Source organism: Siphateles boraxobius, unplaced genomic scaffold (assembly GCF_051911475.1).
Source record: "Siphateles boraxobius isolate OS27281-9 unplaced genomic scaffold, OSU_SipBor_1 26, whole genome shotgun sequence".
In the NCBI taxonomy this organism is placed as follows: Eukaryota; Metazoa; Chordata; class Actinopteri; order Cypriniformes; family Leuciscidae; genus Siphateles; species Siphateles boraxobius.
In genome coordinates, this window is record NW_027508876.1 from 11397442 (window position 1) to 11421088 (window position 23647).

General features: G+C 38.5%; 1 protein-coding gene across 2 annotated transcripts in view; it reads left to right on the top strand.

The window, feature by feature from the left end:
• Positions 1 to 23647, top strand: part of myripb (myosin VIIA and Rab interacting protein b) — a 526191-nt gene that overhangs the window by 429248 nt on the left and 73296 nt on the right. For both annotated transcript variants that reach the window (XM_077244339.1, XM_077244338.1), the window contains exon 4: positions 8768 to 8904. In XM_077244339.1, coding sequence (XP_077100454.1) covers positions 8768 to 8904 — 137 coding nt within the window. The remainder of the gene's footprint in view (positions 1 to 8767; positions 8905 to 23647) is intronic.

The following is a 23647-nucleotide window of genomic DNA, read 5'->3' on the forward strand; positions in this document are numbered from 1 at the left end:
TAAGATACAGATCACATGCTCTCTTGCAAGAAGGCTATCTAAACAGCTAAATCTGATTACTATTCTACTATAATTAGGGAACACAAGATCTTTGTTTAATACAGTAAATAATATATTAAAGGGGTGGTAAAACAATTTTTTTCGAAGGATTGGTTGTGTTTGTGGGGTGCACTGTAACGTGTTCATGCTTTGTTTTTAAAAAATTGCATTATTTTTCATATATTTTACCTTTATTCTACACTGCTCGCTCCCTCCTTGTAAAAACGGTCTGATGGTTTCCGGGTTCTATGAAGCCAGTCCCTCAAAAATACGCAATGGGCTCAGATTGGTTAGCTGGCCCAGTGTGTTGTGATTCGCTAACCGCCTAGTTTATGTTTTTTGGAAACGTCACACCCCTTAACTTTACCGGTAGTTTATGCTTTGGTGTATTATAAACAATGGTGTCAATAAAACCAATCGGACCCAGAGAATGTTAGTGAAGATGGTCGAGCAGAACCTGTTCAAGAAAGGCTGTTAAACGACATTTCAGAAAGGTTTGTTTTTTGTTGTTCTCTCATTACTTTTTAGATACGCTGTTATTTAATTGTAATAATTATTAAAGTATTACAAAAAATAATCTTCATAAACAAGAATTTCATATAATTGTTCTAACGAATTATACTACAGTCCTCAAAGGGATTTTTTTGAGTAAAGACTGCGGATCTAGTATAGTGATCGTTTCTGACTGTATACGGCACTGTTACTTTTGTATTTTTAGAACGATTGTAGCCAAATATCTCTCGCCAGAACTATTAACGCAAAACGAACACTAAACATTGGCTTTACTACAGTAGCCAAATCAAACACAGAACCATGTTTAGCATGCCTGTAGATAAACAAGCATGTAGATAAACAATACATAAAATCTTTTTCGTTGTCAATTGTTTACTTCCTTGCTACAACATACAATTAACAATACGAACTATTACAGGAAAACACATCGACGAAAAATGAATCATACTTACAGGTTTTGGCCCGTAAACAACAGCTTCTGTTCTTAAAGTTGGAACTGCTCCAACGGACAAGCCGTTGTGCGAATCCTGCATTGAACTCGCGAAGATTGAGGAAGCTTTCCTCCATAAAATGTGCAGCACAGAGAGTGAGATTTGGGTAATAATTATGAGGGACCGAGTTAAAAATAAATTTTAACCATTGATCCCTAACTCCCCCGACCCTTGGAAGGCTGAAGAAAGTGGACCTGCAATCCGGATGAAAATAACAGCGTTTTGACGGCATTGCGGCAACACTCCAGCCTACTAACGTTATACCACAACAACTCTTCTCCAAAGCAATATAAAATGGCTTCGCCCCCCTTATTTAGTATTTTCGGAGGAGGGGTTTAGTGGGGTTAGTGATGTCAGCAACCCTGGAGGAATGTCGTGTAGTTCCTACCGGCCTTTTGCTGTAGTCCTTAGAAATTGATTTCTTTAAAAGCAAATATCTCCGTTTGCTTTGAACTTTGAGCGTTGTAACTTTGCAGATATTCTTTATGCTCAAACAGCAACATTACACACTAGCTAAAGTTAGAAAAGGGAAATCGTGTTTTACCACCCTTTTAAGGGCACCTGGTACCCTTCCTTTTCACTTACAGTATATTATATCTATGTAACAGATGTATGACCTTTTTTAATACCAAAACTGACAATATTTATCAACAATTAAAGAAACAATCTGTAATTTTTTCGCCACCAGAGGTTGCATTTTCAAACCAATAACAAAGACGAAGCTTGACAGCGCTATGAAGGAGAGTGGAACGATAGGAGATGTCGTTTTCACCATGCAAAGATGTGTGGAATTCACAAATCATATAAATTATATATTAACTAATACATTAGTTTTTTATTACCTAATTGTTTGATCACACTATTTTATGTCATTGTAATGAATTAGCTGCAAGGAACAATATTAGCCTGTTACTGATATGTGATTATTTTTCAAATGATTTTTTGGCTTAATGCTGCCCAGTATTACATGTTTAAAACAATCGTACTAGAAGTACTTTTGAACAAACCCAGAGTATTTGCAAGTAATGTTTAAATATTTTTGTGTCACACATACTGTATTTAATTTATCTGCCATAGACTTGGTCACCAGACTTGATTTAAACCGTCACTGAAGTGCAAACAAAGTGCAATGTGTACAATGAATAATATATATTTGCCTACCTGTCTATTAAAACACATGCGAGAGCAGACTCTATGTGGACAGATCAAGTCTAAGTTTGTCGTGAAGCTCTCTATATCTCGAAAATGCCACACCGATATTGATCCTTGTTTTATTTCTGTTTTTCCCAAAGCCTGCTTGACTCAGTTGATCTACGTTTACCTTTTTTTGGGGGGGATTTTCTGTACTCGTAAACAATAATCATGTACCATGATGACTGAACGACACAATAGCGGCGTGCGAGATATTGTATCATAGATATATATTTACATAGATCCTCATTAGCGGCTTGCGTTTTACGTACAGCGGCCCATTGAAACGGCAGCTAATAAGTTAATATATATATATATGGTTTCTACAAGCGAAAACCGAGGATAGCGCAGATATTACGTAATTGATATGCGACAATGAGAAGGGACGAGCCATTATTTAAAACTGGAATTTCTTTGGGTTTTCGAATCCTTGGGAACTTTTGTGATAATGTAAGTACACAACTGCATGAAGTATATCACACTGTGCAAGTGGTTTTTGGATATTTTATTACAAAAATCTTACATATTGTATATTTAACTCCTCAAAATAATATGCCATATGATCCTTTGTATCCGCCTTCCCATGATTCTCTTCTTTCCTTATTTTATTGTTTTGAACGTCCGACCATCATGTCTTATTTGACGATCTAAGTCTTCCACCTGTCAGTTAGATCTACTTCCTACTCACTTGGTCAGAGCCTGTTTATCTTCTCCATCTGGTATAGTAACTGGTATTATACATTCTTCTCTCATCTCAGGTGTTGTTCCTTCATATTTTAAGGTTGCTGTAATAACGCCAAAACTCAAGAAACCGGGCGCTGATCCTAATAACTTTTCCCCAATTTACAATCTACCTTTTCTGTCAAAAATCCTCGAAAAGGTTCTTGCATCTCAGGTTCATGGTCACCTTTTAAAAAATATCTTATTTGAAAAATTTTGTCCGGTTTTCGTCCATTGCATAGTACAGACACTGCCATGGTAAAAGTTGTTAATGGCCTGCTGATGGCAGCTGATTCTGGACTCTTAACTATACTTATCCTACTTGATTTGAGTACGGTCTTTGATACTATTTCCCATCAAGTTTTTAGGAAATATGGTATTAGCTTTCATTGCTATGCGGACGACAACACCCAGCTCTACTTGTCTTCCAAGCCTTCTACTCTTCCTTCTTCTCTTTTGGACTGTCTAAAGGAGGTTAAATCCTGTTTTTCATGCAATTTCCTCAAGCTGAATACTGAAACAACGGAGGTTCTTCTTGTTGGAACTAAATCCAATTTGGCAAAATCTTGCAGCTTTTAATTCTCTTGATTCTCAGGTTAAGAGTCTGGGTGTCATCCTTGATAGTACTTTGTGTTTTGAAACATATGTGAACAATGTTACTCGGTCAGCATATTTCCACTTACAGAACATCAGCTGTCTTCGTCCATTTCTCACAACCAATTCCACAGCCATTCTTATACATGCTCTAGTCACTTCACGTATAGATTGCAACTATAAAGGTAAATGTTCAATAGAAAAGAACGACAAAAGGTCACGGTCCCAATGAGCTGTCCGTGATCACGCTGACATATTACCAGCTCTTGAGTTTTTCAGCTAAACAGAGGGGAACACGATATAAACAGCAAGTCCTTTGGTGGATATTCACCCATTAAATAAAAAGTGTTGTATTTGTATTTGACCATTCAAGTGCAATTATCCACAAAAAAGAACTCAATTCAGCACGTCAGGTTCACATCTGCTGGCCAGACAGATAATTGGCTTCACTACGTGACATGACTCAGAATGAAACATGACTGCCCCCTAATGATCATGTCTTTGCTGTGCTAAAGCATCCCTTGTGTTCTCAATGCCAAATCAATGCTACCACTTGATTTGGCAGGTCCCTTTCACTTTGGCACGCATTTTCAATGGCCACATTTGTATGGCCATGCATAATGACCAGGGGTATTCAAACCTGGAGGACCCCTTGCGCTGCACATTCTGTATGTCTCATCATCTAACACACTTGATTCAACTCATCAGCTTGTGAGTAGAGACTGCAAGAACTGAAGTGGGTGTGTCAGAAAGGGGAGACAAAGGGTGTGTCACAATCAGATCCCTAGTTCAGTTGTCTGGGCACTGAATAGGGTGTCGGCCATTTTAAGGACAAAACCATAACAATGCACTGAAAGTTTGCTCCTTAAAAATGCCCACAATGCACCGTGAAAACCAGGGTGAATCAAAGCTCACTATGTTCCCTTAACGGAAGTTCTGTAGCATAAAAAAACGTAAATCACGTGATTCATCTCACAACACATAATGACACGTGATAGATGCTTAATCATTTAATTATATTATTTAATTATAAACACAAATTGTTGGACAGGTAATAGACATAATCTAGATTGCATTTATAATTTATAAACAAGCAAATTATTTATCATAATACACAAATAACATTTAAAAATAACGTCAGAAAGATTTCAGTTCTGCTGTTGTTGATAAATACCAGTAGTAATGCTGTACAATGAAGACATTGTCATGTGTGTGGAAATAGAGTCATCAGTTCCCAATATGTACTGAGCCTGACTCCCTGTGCCCTGACTACTGAACTAGTGTGCTGATTGAGACGCACCCATACAAAATGTGCAGTGACCAGTTTGTAAACCCCTGTGTCAGACAGGGCAAGTATCTAATTTTTTTGTGACTTATCATGCTTTATACCTCTTTTCATTTAACATCCCGTGCTTTATTTTCTCATGTATGCATTTTTGTAAATCAATCTAATGTGTCAATAACTTTAATTACTGCTCTGAGATAAGGCAGCTTGTCTTTCCTACACACCAGTTAAAGTTAAGAACATAGAAGTAATGAACTAAAAGCTAATATAGAAATAACATATTCAGTGCAAAACAGATTATTTTCTTTAATGGGGAAAGATCATTTCTAGCGTTACCTCAAATCATAACAGAAATTCAATTGCGAAATAAATACAAAGTTCTTTCATTAATCTACATGGCTGATAATTACATTATTAACTACTTTAACATAACATCTGTAGCCAATGAGCGTGCTGCTCAATGTGTAAACAGTTGGTCAGTGTGAGCTGAAGCAGTTTTTTCAAAGTTCCTCTGAAATCCTCCACCTTCCCCAGCCCCACCTGTATAGATCTGCAATGGGTAATTTCATATATGCTTATGTATATGTATATGTATGTCTTACATGCTAACAGCAGTGTGTTTGTGTATGTATTGGCAGTAGCAAGTCTCTGTCCTTGCTCTGCAGCAGCAGCGTAGCAGATCTATTCCACCAAGACCAAATACATTAACCTTGTCATATCCATTACCATTACCTCACTTCCAAGTGTAGTCATAATAGAAATTAAAATACACTGTGTTTGAAAAAATTATGATATTGTCCTCTGTTTTTAATGCAGTGATGTGCAATGAATTTAACATAAGGTTCTCAGCCTGCCAAATAAAAAGGACAATGAATAAGAGAAAGAACAGAGAAACACTGACACTCACCAGTGATTGGCTGAAGTTTAGTTCACACAAACCTATTTAAGAACCAAAGAGCATGGCCTTGAATAGTGGTGGTGAGTTGGAAAAGTACTGGGAACAGAATCACCTTTAAATAGAAGTAGGGGGGATGCAGAGGAGCCCCCGCAGAAAACCCGCCGCGTCCCCTGCGAGGCCCAAGCAATCGTCCTGACCGCTCAGGCAAGAGGAGGAAAGAGCACCAAGTTGGCCCCGCGTCCAAGCGACGCGCTCTAGAGCACTTAGTCCCTCAACATTCTACGAGCGACACGTGCGGTTGTGTTGTGAATGTTGTAAATGTTGTTTCTTGTTCAATAAAGCAAAATACTACCTCACAAACAGAGCTTTTTTCCCCTCTTGCACCACAGACTGTGTTACCCGCCCTGCCCTCGAGCAGCGCAAAGTCACGGTCAATAACTATAAAGGCATCTCGCGGGAGACGCGAGCGGCGATGACCGCAGGTTTAGATCAGCCCATGCTCAGTCGTTTTCAGGCAGCGTGGGAAGCTATTCCGGGCATTTCGCCGTGGGTGTTGAATGTAATTCAGCACGGGTACACACTTCAGTTCAAACGCAGGCCACCCCGCTTCCGCGGTGTAACCCAGTCATTAACTTTGCCCCAAAACGCTCATGTACTGCGGCAGGAAGTGTTCAGCTTGCTCGAGAAGAAGGCGATAGAACCGGTTCCCCCGAGCGAGCGGGAGGGCGGGTTCTACAGTCGCTACTTTGTAGTGCCGAAGAAGGGAGGGGGTCTCCGCCCCATACTGGATCTGAGACCCGTCAACAGAGCGCTTCACAAGCGCGCTTTCAGGTTGATTACTCTGAAGCAGATCCTGGCGCAAATTTGGGGACTGGTTTGCTTCAGTGGACTTAAGGATGCTTACGGGGCGGTGGTCAGAGGAGTGACCCGGTGCCTTCAGATGGAGTGGTACATAAATCGCTTGGAACTAAAAGCGGTCTCTCTAGCTCTAAAAGCTTTCTGGTCTCGGCTGGAGCAGCGGCATGTGTTGATTCGGACCGACAACACTTCCGTGGTCTCGTACATAAATCGTCAAGGCGGTGTACATTCCACAGCCCTATTCAAGCAGGCGGAATCCCTTCTGCTGTGGGCGGACCGGTTTTTCCTCTCTGTGAGAGCGGCTCACATCCCCGGTGTTCTAAATCGCGGGGCGGATATGCTCTCGAGGAGCGGGATTCCTCAAGGGGAATGGAGGCTTCACCCCGGGACGGTTCAGCTGATATGGAAACGTTTCGGCAGAGCGGAGGTCGACCTCCTCCTCGTGGGCCTGGACTAAGGGTATGTCTATTCAGGATTTATGTCTTGCGGCTGGCTGGTCTTCTCAGAACACGTTTGCCAGGTTTTACAAGTTGGATTTGCCTTCTGTAGTGTCTCGAGTGCTTTCGGTGAGTTGATTGCATGCACAGCATTGAGAGAGCTGCTCTGCGCTTTGCTCATGAGTTGTTTTGTGTGCTATTATGTGTGTTTTTACTGTTGTCACTGCTATGCGTTGGCCTTCTGCTAATGTTGTTGTTGCCCTGTTGGTCGGCAGTGCAAACTTTCCCCGGTTATAATGCTCGGGATATGCAAATTCTGGCAGTGTTTTGTGAGCTTATGATTGGTCCCTTTGGGCCTATCAGAGGTTAGAGGTTCGCTATTGGCCAATCTCGGCCTATCAGATGCTTGCATACTGGGGAGCGGTCTTGGTGTTGGGTTCTGTTGTCAGTGGTTTGCTATGCTGCCACGGCAGGATTCTATACAGTTCCCATATACGACATCCGTAATGATCAAAGTTCCGGAGCCGTCTCCAGTTACTTTCGTAACCCCGGTTCCCTGAAAGGCAAGGAACGAGACATTACGCTCGCAGCCGTGTTCGCTATTGATTTCAGCGTTTCTTTCGCTGAAGTACGTTTTTGACTTTTAACAGAGAAAATGTTGACGCAATACTAGTAATACTACTAAATAAGCATAATTTCTCAGTATTCACAGAAAGAGAAAAACATTAATTTGGGATTTCGTTTACTACAAACCCTGTCCCTGATTCTCTCTTGTCATCCATCTCTGTCCTACTCTGCTCATGTTGCCCAATGGACACAAGTTATATTCATTAAAAGCTTCAGAAAACCAATTATGGTAATGATCTCTTTTGCCATGGGAAGTGTCAGGGAGCTTGGCCGACTCACAGATGAGTATTTTAATTCCCTTCACAGATTTAATTCAGATCTCATCTAGATGAAAATTTCCTCTTGAATAACTATGAATTTTGGGAAAACTCTGAAGATTTATAGGAATTCTTATGGAGAAAATGTGAAAATAAAATTGAGCAGTTCTATTTTTGTCATTTTAATAAACTGTACAACACAGTAAAGAACTAATTTACTTATATTGCCATAAAGCACATAGTTGTCATAGAGATTAATTGAAAGTTTTATTAAAGAAGTGTTATAGCCTAACCGGAGTAGTGAAAGCACAATAGTTGACTCCAAATAGTTGACTCTCGAACAATGACTCCAAAATTAATGTGATAAAGCAAGTCAAAGGGCAATGCAGATTTATAATAATGAAGGTATTTTTACATTGAATTGCAATAGGTCAATGATCTTAAATAGTTATAATAGAGCAGAGGCAGTACAATCATTAAAATAGAGCAATGGCTGCACAATGTCTATAATAAAGCAATGTCAGCCTAATAATTGTCACTGAGCAATGACTACACACTAATTACAAAGTATTTTTACTCGATGAAATAGTGCAGAGAAAAGACATTACTTCTATTTTGGCAATGCATACACAATTGATTTTTAAAGTAATGGTCTATTATAAATGAAATACAGCATTTGCTTTATAGTATTTGTAATAAAACAGTGACACTGGTTACACACTACTATAACTAGAATAATCCTGCAGCGAGAATAAGAATAGCATTTCATCTACTATTTCTTTGTGTTTATTTGTATAGTGGAATTAATTAGACTATTATGTTCAATTTAACATCCAACCACTGTCTTTTGTGTGTAGGATCTTGAGGACACAGTCTCTAGAATGGTACTACAATAATGTGAAGAGTCGATTTAAGAGATTTGGCAGTGCCAAAGTGCTGAAGACCCTCTACAGGAAACACACCATCGAAAGAGGAGCATTATCTGAGTTACCAGGTACCAAAGACACACATACATCCAGAATTTAGTGTGTGTATAATTTTAATACTTTAAGTTACATACAACTCAATTTGTCACATTTATGGGACTCGCACCCAAGTGCAATGTTGTAATGTGAGCAGAGCAAGTTTACTCTGTTAGAAAGAAGTACAGAAGTACATATGCAGTTGATAATGTGATGCAAACCTCAAAATACATTAGTTTACAAATGTACTATGGAAAAGTGTTTTGAGGTCATAACATAGGCTAGTAGCCTATTGTACAAGGAGTCGCTCAAGGAAAAGTTTTTATTAATTGATAATCTGCCCTTGTGATCATTATTTTTGTGAACAAAAACAGGTTGGTGTTTTACTGCATCTAGAGTTCATTTCAGCTGGAAATTGCAGTGAAATGTATGAGTTTTGCAAAAAGGTAGGTAGAGGCATATTCTTTCAACAAGCATTCAGGGTTTAGTTACATCCAAAATTAATGATACCACAGTAGGCTACATATTAACAAGTGATATATGCTAATGCTTTAGCATCTCCCAGCATCATGTTAGTATCACTATGCTAGCATAACTGACCTATACTATAACTTTGCTATCAGTCCATGTGATAAAAAGGGTAACAGTGTAATGGTGATATACAGTAGCTCACTAGTCACTACTAAAACTATTTTTTGTGTAGTTTAGTGTAAAATGAAAGAATCCCCTTACCATCAGACTAACACCCACATATACCTTTCATCTCTCTCTATCTCTGGCTATCAGAAGAAATAGCATTACTGCTGCTAGGCTTTCATTTGAAATGAGAAATGCGTATTATCCAACATGAGTCAGTGAGCACATTGAATGTGTGTGTGGACAGTGACGTGATGATTGAGTAACTTCCTCCTCCTCATAAATGATCTGTCACTGTGTTATATTTTCATTTCCACTCTAGTCCTCGTGTTTGTCTGTGTGCTTGTGTGTCATTAGGGTTCACGTCCTTGTACAGGTTAATCTGTGCAGGAGAGTGAGTATTTATGTGTAGTCGCAGCTTGTGTAGTTCAGCTATAGCTTGTAAGCAAATTAATTGCATGTTTGTGTGTGTTCAAGCTTGCTTGACTGTTTCTCTCAACACACAGATCAAATTAAACAAGTAACATTGATGTGAAACATCAAAGTGATCTCACAGTAGGTCATGGCTGCAGTTGTTAAATGGTCTGTCTCTATAACACCACATTTTTACTGCACCCAGGGGGAGGGAGGGAGGGAGGGAGGGAGGGAGGGAGGGAGGGAGAGAGAGAGAGAGAGAGAGAGAGAGAGAGAGAGAGAGAGAGAGAGAGAGAGAGAGAGAGAGAGAGAGAGAGAGAGAGAGAGAGAGAGAGAGAGAGAGAGAGAGAGAGAGAGAGAGAGAGAGAGAGAGAGAGGCAAAAAGACAGAACAGAGCAGATAGAGTAGCAATATTTATTTCATAGGTTTGATCATATGTTATATCATTAAATTATTAATTAATTTATATAATAATGGAATAATATAATTACTTTTTAACACTGCAATCACACTACATTTGTTAGAGCATGCATGTGGTGCTTTGTGATGTATTAAAAACACATTTTAAAGTTAACTTTTTTGTATCCCTGTTTACAGTTTTTTCTCAAACTGCTTAGACACTAAAAGTGGCACTTGAGGCCCACTTATCGAAACCATTTACTCATGCACCTAATCTTCAGACCAAGTCTGCAAAACTGCAAGCACATTATACACTCTACACTCAGTTTGCAATTGAAAAAATAACTTTTTGCAAAACTTTTTGGGCAAAATTACTTACTCAAAAAAACTAACAGCTCGTGTGTTTCATTTGGGAAACACTGCCATTTAAATGACACAATAATTTACTGATGACCTACAGTATGTGAAAAAACATACATTACTTGATTAGTTAGGAATCAAAATTCAGTGTTTTGAGAAAGAAAGAAATTATTTTTACCCCCTTGAATTTCTGTTTATAGTGTAAATATATATATATGTTTATATATTTACATATATGTATGTATGTATGTATATATATATATATATATTGTCGCTGCCCGATGAAACTTTTTTCAGGAAGTGAAAAAAACACCGTAATTTCAAAAGCAGTTGAACGTAGCGTTGCATACTTGGTACGGCATCTTTAAATGTAACCATATTCTTGCCAGCGTAATGATAAAAACCACATTTGACCAAAATTGAGTTTAAATGGACAAACGTACATATTTTACAGTAACGGTGGTCGATACGCGTTCTTCCGATCATTAATTAGAATGACCAAGTCGCGTTTCATATTGACAGATGAATAGGCTACGCTCAGTTTATTAAATAGCCTAAGTCTCAGTTTATTAAATACGCTCAGTTTATTAAATAGCCTACGTCTCAGTTTATTAAATGCGCTCGGTTTATTAAATGTCTCTTGCAAACTATGAAGGGACAATGAATCAATGCACTGACATGGCAATGCTAGACTGATACTTTGTTTGCACAGTCCTACCGTAATTTTGTGAATATATACTAAACTTGTGAACAGTTGTCAAAAACAAACGTTTGCTGATACTTTACCTCACAGTGTTATTCGGCTATCCAATGCTGAGCTTCCAGAGACGCTTAAGATGAAACTTCACGAGACCGGCGAGATGCCTCCACAGGGTGGGAGATACGCAGCGTGATTGACAGCTTTGACACCAAATGGATATACGTGAAAATCAGATGACATGATTTCACAACTTTTCATTGGTCATTTAGATAACGTGAAACATACTGTATACGGAAATGAAGCTGGACATTCTATCCGTCGAAAAATCTAAAAATCGGCAAAATGGACATACGCGGTTTTCATCGGACAGCGACGATATATATATATATATATATATATATATATATATATATTCATAAATGTATGTATGCATATATTGTCCGCCCTCCTACGAGCGCCTCCTGGCGCTCCCAGGAGAACTTACCCGTTGATTGTAATATCAATAAGGGAGTGATCCAGGATGTCCCTAGCAGGGACTCAACTTCTCTCCTCCGGACCGTAACCCTCCCAGTCCACCAAATACTGAAATCCGCGTCCCCTCCGTCTCGCATCCAAAACGCAGCGGGAGGAGGAACCGGGGCAGGCGGATTTATACGAGAATGAAACATGGGTTTTAATTTGGAAACATGAAAGACAGAATGAACTCTCCTGTACGCAGGAGGGAGTTTTAGGCGGATTGCCACTGGGCTAAGGATTTTAGAGACAGTGAACGGGCCGATAAATTTGGGAGCCAGTTTATTACTAACGGAGCGGAGAAGAATCTTCTTAGAAGAAAGCCACACTTTTTGACCAATGACGTATACGGGAGATTTCAGCCGGTGGCGATTGGCCTGAGCCTTGGTGCGTGCTCCCACCTGGAGAAGAGTCTCGTGGACTCTTCTCCATGTGTGGCGACACCTCTGGACGAAGGCTTGAGCAGAGGGGACCGCAACTTCGGATTCCAGACTAGGAAAGATAGGTGGCTGGTAACTTAGACTACACTCAAACGGAGAGAGGCCCGTAGACGAAACTGGTAACCAGTTATGAGCGTACTCAACCCAAGAGAGTCGCTGGCTCCAGGAGGAAGGATTCTGAGACACCAGACATCGTAAAACTCTTTCTAAATTTTGGTTGGCCCGCTCGGCCTGACCGTTAGTCTGGGGATTGAATCCAGATGACAGACTAACACTCAACCCCAGTAACCGACAAAACTCTTTTCAAAACCTGGAGATAAATTGGGGCCCCCTGTCGGAAACCACGTCTGTCGGGAGGCCATGAATGCGAAAGACGTGATCTACGACAGTAACCGCTGTCTCCTTGGCTGAGGGTAATTTGGGCAAGGGAATAAAATCCCCACAGAACCGCTCCACTACAGCCAAAATGACCGTATTGCTGTGGTAGGGTGGGAGACCTGTGACGAAATCTAGCGAAATATGGGACCAGGCTCTGGAAGGGACAGACAGCGGTTGAAGCAACCCCTTTGGGGGTCGATTGGAAGTCTTGGCACGGCACAAACTGAGCAGGCCAAAACAAAATCCCAAATACCAGGAGCCATAGAGGGCCACTAGAATCTTTTGTTCGACCAAAAATCTGGTACGACTAATTCCTGGATGACACGGCACAAGGTAGAATGCACTTGGGAGTGGACGGGCATTCGTAACGATCAAAAATACGAGACAATGCGTCGGGTTTGATGTTTTTGGAACCCGGGCGGTAAGAAAACAAAAAGTCAAAACGACCGAAAAAGTAGCCTTGTCAGGATCCATGCGCACTCCTTCGGACGATGCACCCCAAAAACGGGACTGACTGTGCATGAAACCTGCCTTGAGAAGCCCATTCTCGAACAGCCTCTGGAGCACTCGCCTGACATGTTGAACGCGTTCCTGGAGAGAAGAAGAAAATATCAATATGTCATCCAGGTAGACATACTGTATATGATCGACCATGTCTCTCAACACGTCATTGATGAGTGCTTGGAAAACTGTGGGGAAGTTGGACAGGCCGAAAGGCATAACCAAATATTGAAAATGTGTCCTGGGGGTATTAAATACGGGATTTCCTGAACACTTCCTTCAGGTCGAGATACTCCTGTGGCACGTTTGACAGATTCCCTGGCTCCTCCTGCAACACAGAACAAGAGACAGATGGACAAGTAAACCCAAGACAAGAGGCATAACAATGATTACTCCAAGCCGAAACTGAGCTCTGACCCCATTCCACCTTGGGTTGGTGTTGAACCAGCCACGGATCTCCTAATACAACAGGTGCAAATGGTGACTTGGTGATGAAAAAGGAAGTCTTTTCAGTGTGATTCCCCGAGGTGAGAGTTAGAAGACCAGTAGAGTGAGTGATATCCAGGAGTTCCTGTCCGGTGAGGGCGTTGACTGAAATCCTGTGCAGAGGTGACGTATTAGGAATCTGGAGATGCTGAGCCAAAGAAATTCCCATGAGGTTTTCAACGATTTGACTCACCGGAATATCTCTCGCGGCTGGAATGCGCGGCTCATGCTGGTTGATGTTAGGTGGATCATGGGGAACAGGCGGCATGGGTGGCGCAGTGGGCGATCTCAGTTGTTGTAGTTGAGTAGTGAGCTCGGACACCTGCGTAACCAGCGCTTGTACTGCCCGACCAGTAGCCACTATCTGTTCCTCCTGACGATCCATCTGGACACGGTTGTTAGACAGGAAATCTTGAAGGTCGGCTGAACTCGCTGGATCCATTACTGGTCAGAAACTGTAACATAAGAAGGCAAATAGAATCCAGTTGCAAGTGAAAAACAGTTTATTTACAACAGTTAGGAGAACAGAGTAGAAAGTGCTGGCCAGAGACGAAGGGCCAAGGCTGGAGAGTCACACAGGGATGCATTTGGCAAAATGGAAGTCCGGGCAGATCCAGTAGGAACTTCAGGAAATCCAGGAAACGAGAAACAACATGAGCCAGGCAACGGAGAACCAGAAGGCACAGAGCTAGGCAGTGATCCCAGGGAAGCCTCACAATGATCTGACAAAGACAGGACGAAATCAGACTAAATTAGAAACAGCTGGTGCTGATCAGTTCATCAGTTCATCACGCCCACTCACACAAACACAGACACACACACACAGAACAAGGGCGAGTTAGTGAACCCATGAACAGTGACATATATATTTACACACACACAGTGCTTTAGAAATAAAGTTGACTTTCTGATTTGACTTGTATGCATATTCAGTGTGTGTGTATAATATATATATATATATATATATATATATATATATATATATATATATATATATAAATATATACACACACACACACATATATATATATATATATATATATATATATATATATATATAGTGCTGGTCAGAATTATTTGCCCCCTTGGTAAATATGATCAAAAATGGCTGTATAAAAAAATTAATCTGCATTGTTAATCCTTTTGATATATTATTTAAAAAAATTAGCAAAAATCTAACCTTTCATTGAAGTAAAAGAATTGAAAGTGGGGGGGAAATCACATTATGAAATAAATGTTTTTCTCCAAAACGAGTAGGGAACAATTGTTTGCCCCCTTTTATTAAATACTTTTTGCAACCTCCTTTTTCCAAGATAACAGCTCTGAGTTTTCTTTTATAATGCCATGAGTTTGGAGAACACCTGACAAGATCAGAGACCATTCCTCCATACAAAATCTCTCCAGATCCTTCAGAAAGGTTTAAATAGTTTTGAATGAGGTGTTTGCTTTTTCCAAGAGATGTCTGACGTTTTGCTTCGTGTGTGTGTGTGTGTGTGTGTGTGTGTGTGTGTGTGTGTGTGTGTGTGTGTGTGTGTGTGTGTGTGTGTGTGTGTGTGTGTGTGTGTGTGTGTGTGTGTGTGTGTGTGTGTGTGTGTGTTTGTTTTTGTGGTTTTGAGAAATGGAGCCTTAGTTTCAGAAATTGTGTGTAAGCTTAAAAAACTGTAAATGCCACAATAATTTCCCTATTACCTACATGCAGGGTTTGAGATTTACTTTTTCACTCACCGGCCAATTTGGCTACAAAATGTACTAGATTAACAACATCACAGCTATAAATTTTGGATTTCATACATTCATTTCTTATTCAAACAAAATCAGGTCATCCAGCATCTCCTCCCTCCCTCTTTCATCCTCATCCTTTTCACCAAAATGTTTTTTAGGTGGACAGATCAATACAGTACGAAGAACATGAAAAAAAAATAGAATGTTGGAAAATAACAATGTCTTTTATGTTAAACAAATACTTTTTAATTTTCACTATTGCTTCAATGCAAATGAACAAGCGCACCTTTTTTTGTTGCGTAGTGCATGTTCAAGTAAGCCAGATATGCACAGATTCTGCTCAATACGCTGTATTTAATATATCATGATGACTTACGAGTTGAGTATTTGCACTAAATCTGTGCAGATTTGGCTTCCATGAACTTCCCCAACAAAGTGAGTAAACATAACAAGTAACACGCTAAATTGGCTAGTGATTTGACAGCGTTACCTGCCACGGTTCATTTTTACCTGCATTTTGCGGGTTGGCGGGTGTTCATTTTAAACCCTGCCTACATGTGTGAAATAAGATATCTCTTATAAATCAAAACTCAATGTTTTCAGCCTCTTGCATCTCTTTTTATTTTGTAAATATATATTGAATATTAGTGATGCACCGAAATGAAAATTCTGGGCCATAACCGAAACCGAAAATTTAGGATGCACTTGGCCGAAAACCGAAACTGAAGCCGAAAATGGCTTCTTTTAAAAAAGTATACTAATATATATATACAGTACAAAACCTAAAATATTTTTAACAATAAATATAAATAATAATACAAAATAATATTATTCTTCAAGTTTTATGTTCCATCAAATAAAATTGTTTTTTTAACAGTTGTGCAAAACGATCCACAATTATCTGAATAACTGCACACAAAATCACAGAATGGCAGTGGGCCTCTATTCTGCTGCTGCATGTAAACAATTTTTTACTTGCATTTTAAATATCTGTGCAAAACAATGCAAAACAACAGTGCAAAAACAGCACTATAACTTAATCCAAACTCAAACTGTAAACACCATGTAAGCCTATGTAGCCTTAGGAAACACAGTTGTGCAGTGCTACGCCAATTTTAATGTGACTGCTATACATAGAAAATTGAACTGGGGTCTTACATGCGCTTCATGTGGAACACTAGCATACACACACAAGGTCTCTCGCTCTCTCTCTCCCTGTCTGGCGTGCGCGCGCTACACGGTTTGGAGCATGAGCTCTTGCTCGCTCGCTCTTCCGGGAGATTTGAACTAATTTGCGGCAATCAGGGAGCCGCTATCAATATGCGGGAGACATCCCTATCTTTGATAGGCAGACGTGTGATAACAGCTTGACCGTGAGTGAAACCTAAGCGCTCGCGCACGGATGGGAGGGGCGGGTGACATTCATTTTAGGTTTATGTTTTCGGCTGTTTTTTTTTATTTCGGCCCGAAACCGATAATGCCATTTTCGGCGGGCGAAATTTCGATGCACCCCTATTGAATATGCATACAAGTTGTCACCTTTATTTCTTTAGCACTTTACACAATTTCAAAGCAGCTTCACAATAGTCAAATTCAAATTCTGCTTTAAAACAACTCTAACAATCCAATAGTGTCGTCATAGAGCTCAAGTCAATTCAGTGTTGATTCAGTTCAGTTCAATAACTATAAAGTTTAGCAATTGTGCATACATACTGTATAGAGTGTATTTGTGCACATACTGCTGCACACTGAACACAAGCAACAGACACAAGAGTGGTTTTACATTTTTCACATCTGTGTGTAGTTTGATGTTTATATGGCTAATCATTTGATGTTCGTGTGTAGAGTTAATATGCCAAAACAATTTTTAAAGAGTTAAAATAGTTTTGAATGAAGTATTTTTTAATGAAGTGGTTTTATGTGTAGAGAAATTGTAAGCAATTTAAAAAAAATAGCTATGAATTATCTATAAACTAATAGTTTGCAAATGAGTTGTAAGAACTTTATTACTGTATACTTATTAAATATAATAAAATAATGTTAATGGATAACATTTTATAATAATTAATTTTATTAAATTGTTTTTAGAACAAATTTTAATCAACTATATTAGCAATTGTATCAAACAATTAGCAATCAACTTTATTTTACAAAAAATCATTTATTATAAGGTTTTCAAATGGCAAATAATGTAATGGAAAACAGATGCATATGGGGATTTATTTATACTTTTAATATTTATAAACATGTTTTTTTCTAATGCTTCTTATCACAAATCATATTCGCAATTTCAACTTCATCTGTGCCAGATAATGTCACCTTGATGTCATAGAACAATCATTACTGTTAAGCTCTGGTCTGGCAAATATGGAGATAAACCTTTCAGCTTGGGATGTGTATTTGTATCTAAGTTGACCTTGATTTATGTCTTTGAACTGTAGGGAATATGACTCACCCATACTCTAAAATACACCCATACTCTGTGTATGAGTTAATATAAATAAGAGAGAGTAATACAGACATGTGTTTTGTGTGCTGTATACACTGAAAATGCCTTGCAAGGTTAGCACATGTTTATTTTTATGGTTTATGTGTTTGGGTGTGACAAAGATCACATATTATACTGTTGTCATAGTGTAAAACTGTGCCATTATCAGTTTGTCAGACGCACACATACTGTTTCTAGATTTTCAGCTTGTTTTCAGGCAAATGAAGGGCTATTCTTAGAACTGATTGTCTGTCAGTGAGTGAGTCTGCTAGTCTATATCAGTTTGTTTACACACACATGAACTGACATTTCCTAAATTAACTCATTTGAATTCTCAGTGATTCTATATTGAAAGTTATTTCATAGTGTGTGATCCCTAAGCTATGAGCCAGACTCAGTTTAAATGACTCTGTGAAGGTGGGACTGTACTGAACTCAAGAGGTGATATGATTTCCTGCAGTGAATGTAGACTTTTCCAGTGTCCAGATCGCATTTCCTGTTTCTGCTTTGCTGTGAATACCAGGACCTTCAGCTCTGTGAATCTTTAGTGAGATTGTTCTTGAACCATACAGTATAAGATTTTGGATGACCAATGCCAATACAGATTTTATTTTATTTTACACAATATTTACTCAAAACTTAAAAACAGTCATTCTCCTTGTGTTTCCCTTACGTGTATTTATTAAAGACTGTTGATTCTGTTTTCTTTTTCATCATGAACTCATTTATACAGCCACAGCATGACAGTTTGTTTTATTTTTTTATGTAGTTGTAGTAGTAGTAGGTATTAGTAGGTACATCTGTTTCTGGTGTTAATTATTGTAATATTTTATATAATATTATAATAATTATATTTGTATTTGTTTAACCTGTTAAACTGCAACCCCACTTTTGGAAAATCCCCAGAAATGGCATACCCAAACTAAAACAGATACAGTTCATGAACCCTTTGCACTAAAAGCAAGTATGATCTCATTTGAAAGCTGACACTTGACAGTTTATTGTAAATTTAGAATTAATTATTGTCATAATGAAAAAAAAAATTTTATAAATAGCTTCAAAGTTTTGTAAAGTTATTAGAAATGTATTTTTATGAAATATCTCCATAAAAATAATATTGAAGTAGGCATTGTATCAATCAATAAATACACACTGCTGCTCCACATGTCTGACCATGTTATATTTAAAATTTGAAGATGATAAGTTTTAAACTCTGAATTTAATTAAATGTTTTTAAAAATCATGTAATATGACTTTATTTTGATTAGACTCTAAAATGCAAACTGATGTTTATTGTCATCTTCTAAGGATCCATTCAGTCTATTTTCTCTATTGTTTTGTGGTGCAAACGAGCCCCATTCAGTCTCAGTCTCCCCTGCACACATTCACATCTCTCCAGCCTGGTTATGGCTCTATGTTTTTCTTTTGTCTTCATTATAATTACTAACGACTGGCTATTCACGCTGTTTCAATCCCTCATTTCTTTTTTCAAATTTCTCTCTTCACATTTGAAACTGTATCAAATGCCCATCTTGAAAAAAAAACATTTCATTAAGCATTCGTATTGAAAAATTTTCATAAAAATAACAGCTATGTGGCAGGTGCATCTGAGGACTATGTAGCATGTTAGCTTAGCACACCATCAATACAAGAGAATTTGTGAAATTAAAACCATGTTTTTGCTCCAAACTTCAAAACGCAAGTCGAGTGTTTTAAATAACCTTCTGTGATCTGATTTGGCTTCGGATAAAAAAATCAGACAGAAAATATATTATTGTATAGTATTCCGCACAATGATAAAGTCTAGAATCGATTAGCATTACATTATAAATATAATTTATTATTATGAAAATACCTGACATAGCTCGAAGAACACAGATAAATAATATATTGTTGAAATTATGTTTTTTGTCTCCAAAACATCTTTATCTACATCAGCGATCTCTGGAAGCTTTGTTTAGCTGCGTCCAAAATCGAATACTTTCCTAGTTGGCAAAAAACAGTACGCGAGCAGAGTAGTATGTCCGAAATCATAGAATTCGAAAAACAGTAGGCGAAAAGTACCCGGATGACCTACTACTCCCGCCGAGATTCTGAAGTGCGCATACGATGGACACTTCAGTATCCCATGATGCCACGGAAAAGTTGTCGTCGTTATATTTGAAAATGGCGGAAAACGGGAAACTATTATGAAGTGTAAGTACTTTATAAAACACTTTTTGTTTCTTTGTGGTAAAATTTTATTTGTTTAACATCATATAAGTAAACGATTGACTTGTTAAAAGTTTAGCCTAAATAATGTAAATTGAGGGTACAATTTTGTGAATTGGCTGCAAAATTACAATTTTATCATTATTATTATTATTACCGAACAGAACGAGCTAACGTTAATGTAGGTATGTGACAAACTGACCTATATACGCACGAGCGCTTTGTTCCAGCGGCTGTGTTCCCAGCATGTAATCATCGCCAGATGGGTTTTCCTGGTGACTTAGGAATCTATCATATCTTTGCTTTGTGAATACCTCTAATGCCCATATACTAGTGACGTAAATTACGTCATCACGTTGATTCTCATGTTCGAGTTTACTGGATGGCTGCTGTAAGAAGAACGTTATAAAAGCGAAGCAAAATTTCTCTCGTGTTTGGCATCAAAATCCGCTATGAAGGTGAGTATTTTTTTTGCTTCAAACCCAATACTTTTGATAGAATATACATTTATCTTGAATTAGGTGAAGTTTGGGATTGATTGTAACATTCACATGTGTTTTTTTACGATCCGCAAGTGACGTTGTTGTCAAAAGCAGAATCGGCCATTCAACCATATTGGCTTCCCAAACTTCTCCCAGTTTTCATCAATCCGTGCAGTATTTTTTAAAGTAATCATACTTACTTTTATAATCTTTTATAGAAGGTTTATAATCTCTAGATTACATTATTGGCATGATTTTGTCAAACATATAAATGAATACCATGGATGGTTATGGATTTGTTTAGGAACAACTGTGCTTCTAGCTGCCTGCTAGGTCATGTGACCCGTTTCTAGCAAGCTGATTGGCCGAATCTTACAAACATTTCAGCCCATGTGTGCTGTATTATTCTGCACAGAGTTGGTCAAATTGAATTATTTTCACAATTACTGAAATGTCTTTTTTTTTTTCAAAAGTAAATTAAAGCAGCAAAAACAACCAAATGTCTGTAGTACTTGTAGGCCTCATTGCTGTGTGTTGTGAGAATGAATTTCTTTGGCCTATAGATGTTTATTCTTAAACAAAATTCAACATACATGCATTTATTGATTTCTAAATGATAAATAACATAATCATGAATTAATATTACTTCTGAGAAATAAATAATTGTCTATTTTCTAGGTATTTTTACTAATGGGCGGCCCTTCTTGATGAAACGATGCCAGTGGTGGGAAAATAACTTGACTTCCATATCATCCAAGGTGTGTCGTTTTTCATCCTAACTGAAATAAATAAAATTATGGAGTAGTAGTCTTAATATGTATATATTTATTTTAAATTATACTGAAAAACTGGAGTAGATCCTGTGGTGTTTACATATTTATATTTCCAAAACAACAAAATAGAATTTTCTTCTAGATGAGCAATCTTGGAACTGCATTCAATATTCATTAATTAAATTGGATATAAATTAAATAAAAACTTATTTTTTTCCCCCTAGGTTATACCATCATGCCACCAAAGAAAAAGTCAAAGCGGGGATCGTTTTCTCCTCAGCCAGGCCTGTTTTGTCAGTATTTGATGGAACATTTCACTGCTGTACCAGCTAATCATGAGGAGCTAAAGAATGGTCACGTGCTACTCTCATTCATCTCTAATGACCATTCTTGGATGAATGTTGTCCGGGATATAAGTAACAAAATTCCTGAAATCTCAATTCTACTGCATCAAGTGGTGTCCCCTGTGTCCAGATTATTACACAGATTTAAGAACCTCTCTCGTGATGCAGAGATGGCAAAATTTAGGGAGATCTGCAATGAAGTTTTCCCTGTTCATCATTCCCCTAGTTCCAGGACTGATCCTCCTACATCTATGAGTAACGAACCCACCTTTCCACCGTTAGGACCTACATCATCAGTTGAGAATACACCTTCACCCTCAGCCTTGACCACTGAATCGATCACCCTTCCACAGCTAAGGGGAGATGTCTCGACTCCACGAAAACTCAAAATCAGGAGAAGACTGGAATTCATGGCAAAATCTAGAAGTGAAATGGAGCAAAAGCATGCTATGGAGATGAAGTTGTTGAGAAAGCAGCTGAGACCGCATAAGAGTGTAAAGTACCTGAACCAGTGTCTTAAAAGGAAAGATGAAATCATAGATGGAAAAAATCTACAATTAGGATTTTTCGACATAAACTGAAAACAACAAAATGGGCTACTGAACTAGAGGAAACTAAATTTAAGTTGGCCAGACTGATAAAGAAGCACCGCAGATTGAAGCAGTCCAACAAGAACAGGCATCTTACTACCGTTTGTATAAAACTTCATGAGAATGACCATACTAGACTCTCAAACTTGTTAACTGAAAAAGATGACGAGATAAGGTACTTAGAGAATGAAACACTCTGGGCCCTATTTTAACGATCTGAAACGCAAGTGTCAAAGCGCAAGTAACTTTGTGGGCGGATCCCGGCGCTGTTGCTATTTTCCTGGCGGGATAAATGCCTCTTGCGCCTGGCGCAAATCTAAAAGGGGTTGGTCTGAAGTAGCTTCATTATTTATAGGTGTGGTTTGGGCGTAACGGGAAACAAACCAATAAGAGCTTTATATCACATTCCCTTTAAGAGCATGATGAACGAGGTGCGCTTGTTCCATGGCCAGATACTATTATAACGGCGCATTTACCGGGCACGCTTCAGAATCGGTTCTCAGCCGAGGAGATGTTCTCGCCAGGGCCGTAAAAGAAAGAGAAGTGACATTGGGTTGGGACAAACCCACCCTAATTAGCTTCGGTTAAACATGCATATAATAATTTGGGTAAATGTGTAAGCTTTATGCCTATTTTCCCCATCGTCATGGACACAACAATGATTTCCCTCGTGTTTTAATATTTTTATTTAAAAATATATATATATATACTCCTAGATTTTCCATCGGACAAAAAAGAAAGACAGTACAAATGATATTTAGAACTGGTTGTGACTGATGAATTATGGAAAGAAACAGAAACAGCTAGGCCAAACAACATTGACTCTGAAGAAATTATGGGTATGTTTAGTGCTGCCAAGCACCGAGCTCCTAATACCACCCTATGCTTCATGTCATCTAGGAATAGGGCTAAAAAAAAACATCTAGTTGAGTACCTCGATGAACTGAAATATCCTAAAAAGGAAAAGATCATCTATTGGGCAGTAGGTATGGCTCGAAAGAAAAGACAAATTAATCTGCAAAGTCATGTGGAGATGAGGCGTGAATTATCACAAAGGGCTGCCCTGAAGCGTCAAAAGAAGGATCAAAAGAAGCGGAAAGCTATTGAAAACAAACTTAAAATGTTAGTTGTGTCCCTGATCGAGAGTGAGTTTCCTGAGTTGGAAGAAAACTCCATTTCTGCTGTGACTGATATTCTCTCTGGTGCTTTAGTGGGCCGTAATATTTGTCATTTACGGTTTGATAGTGATTCTGGGGAGAAGACTGTTTACTCAGGACATGTCAAGAAACTGAAAAAAAGAAACTTATGTAATCGCCTATTGGGGTGAGAATGAATCGT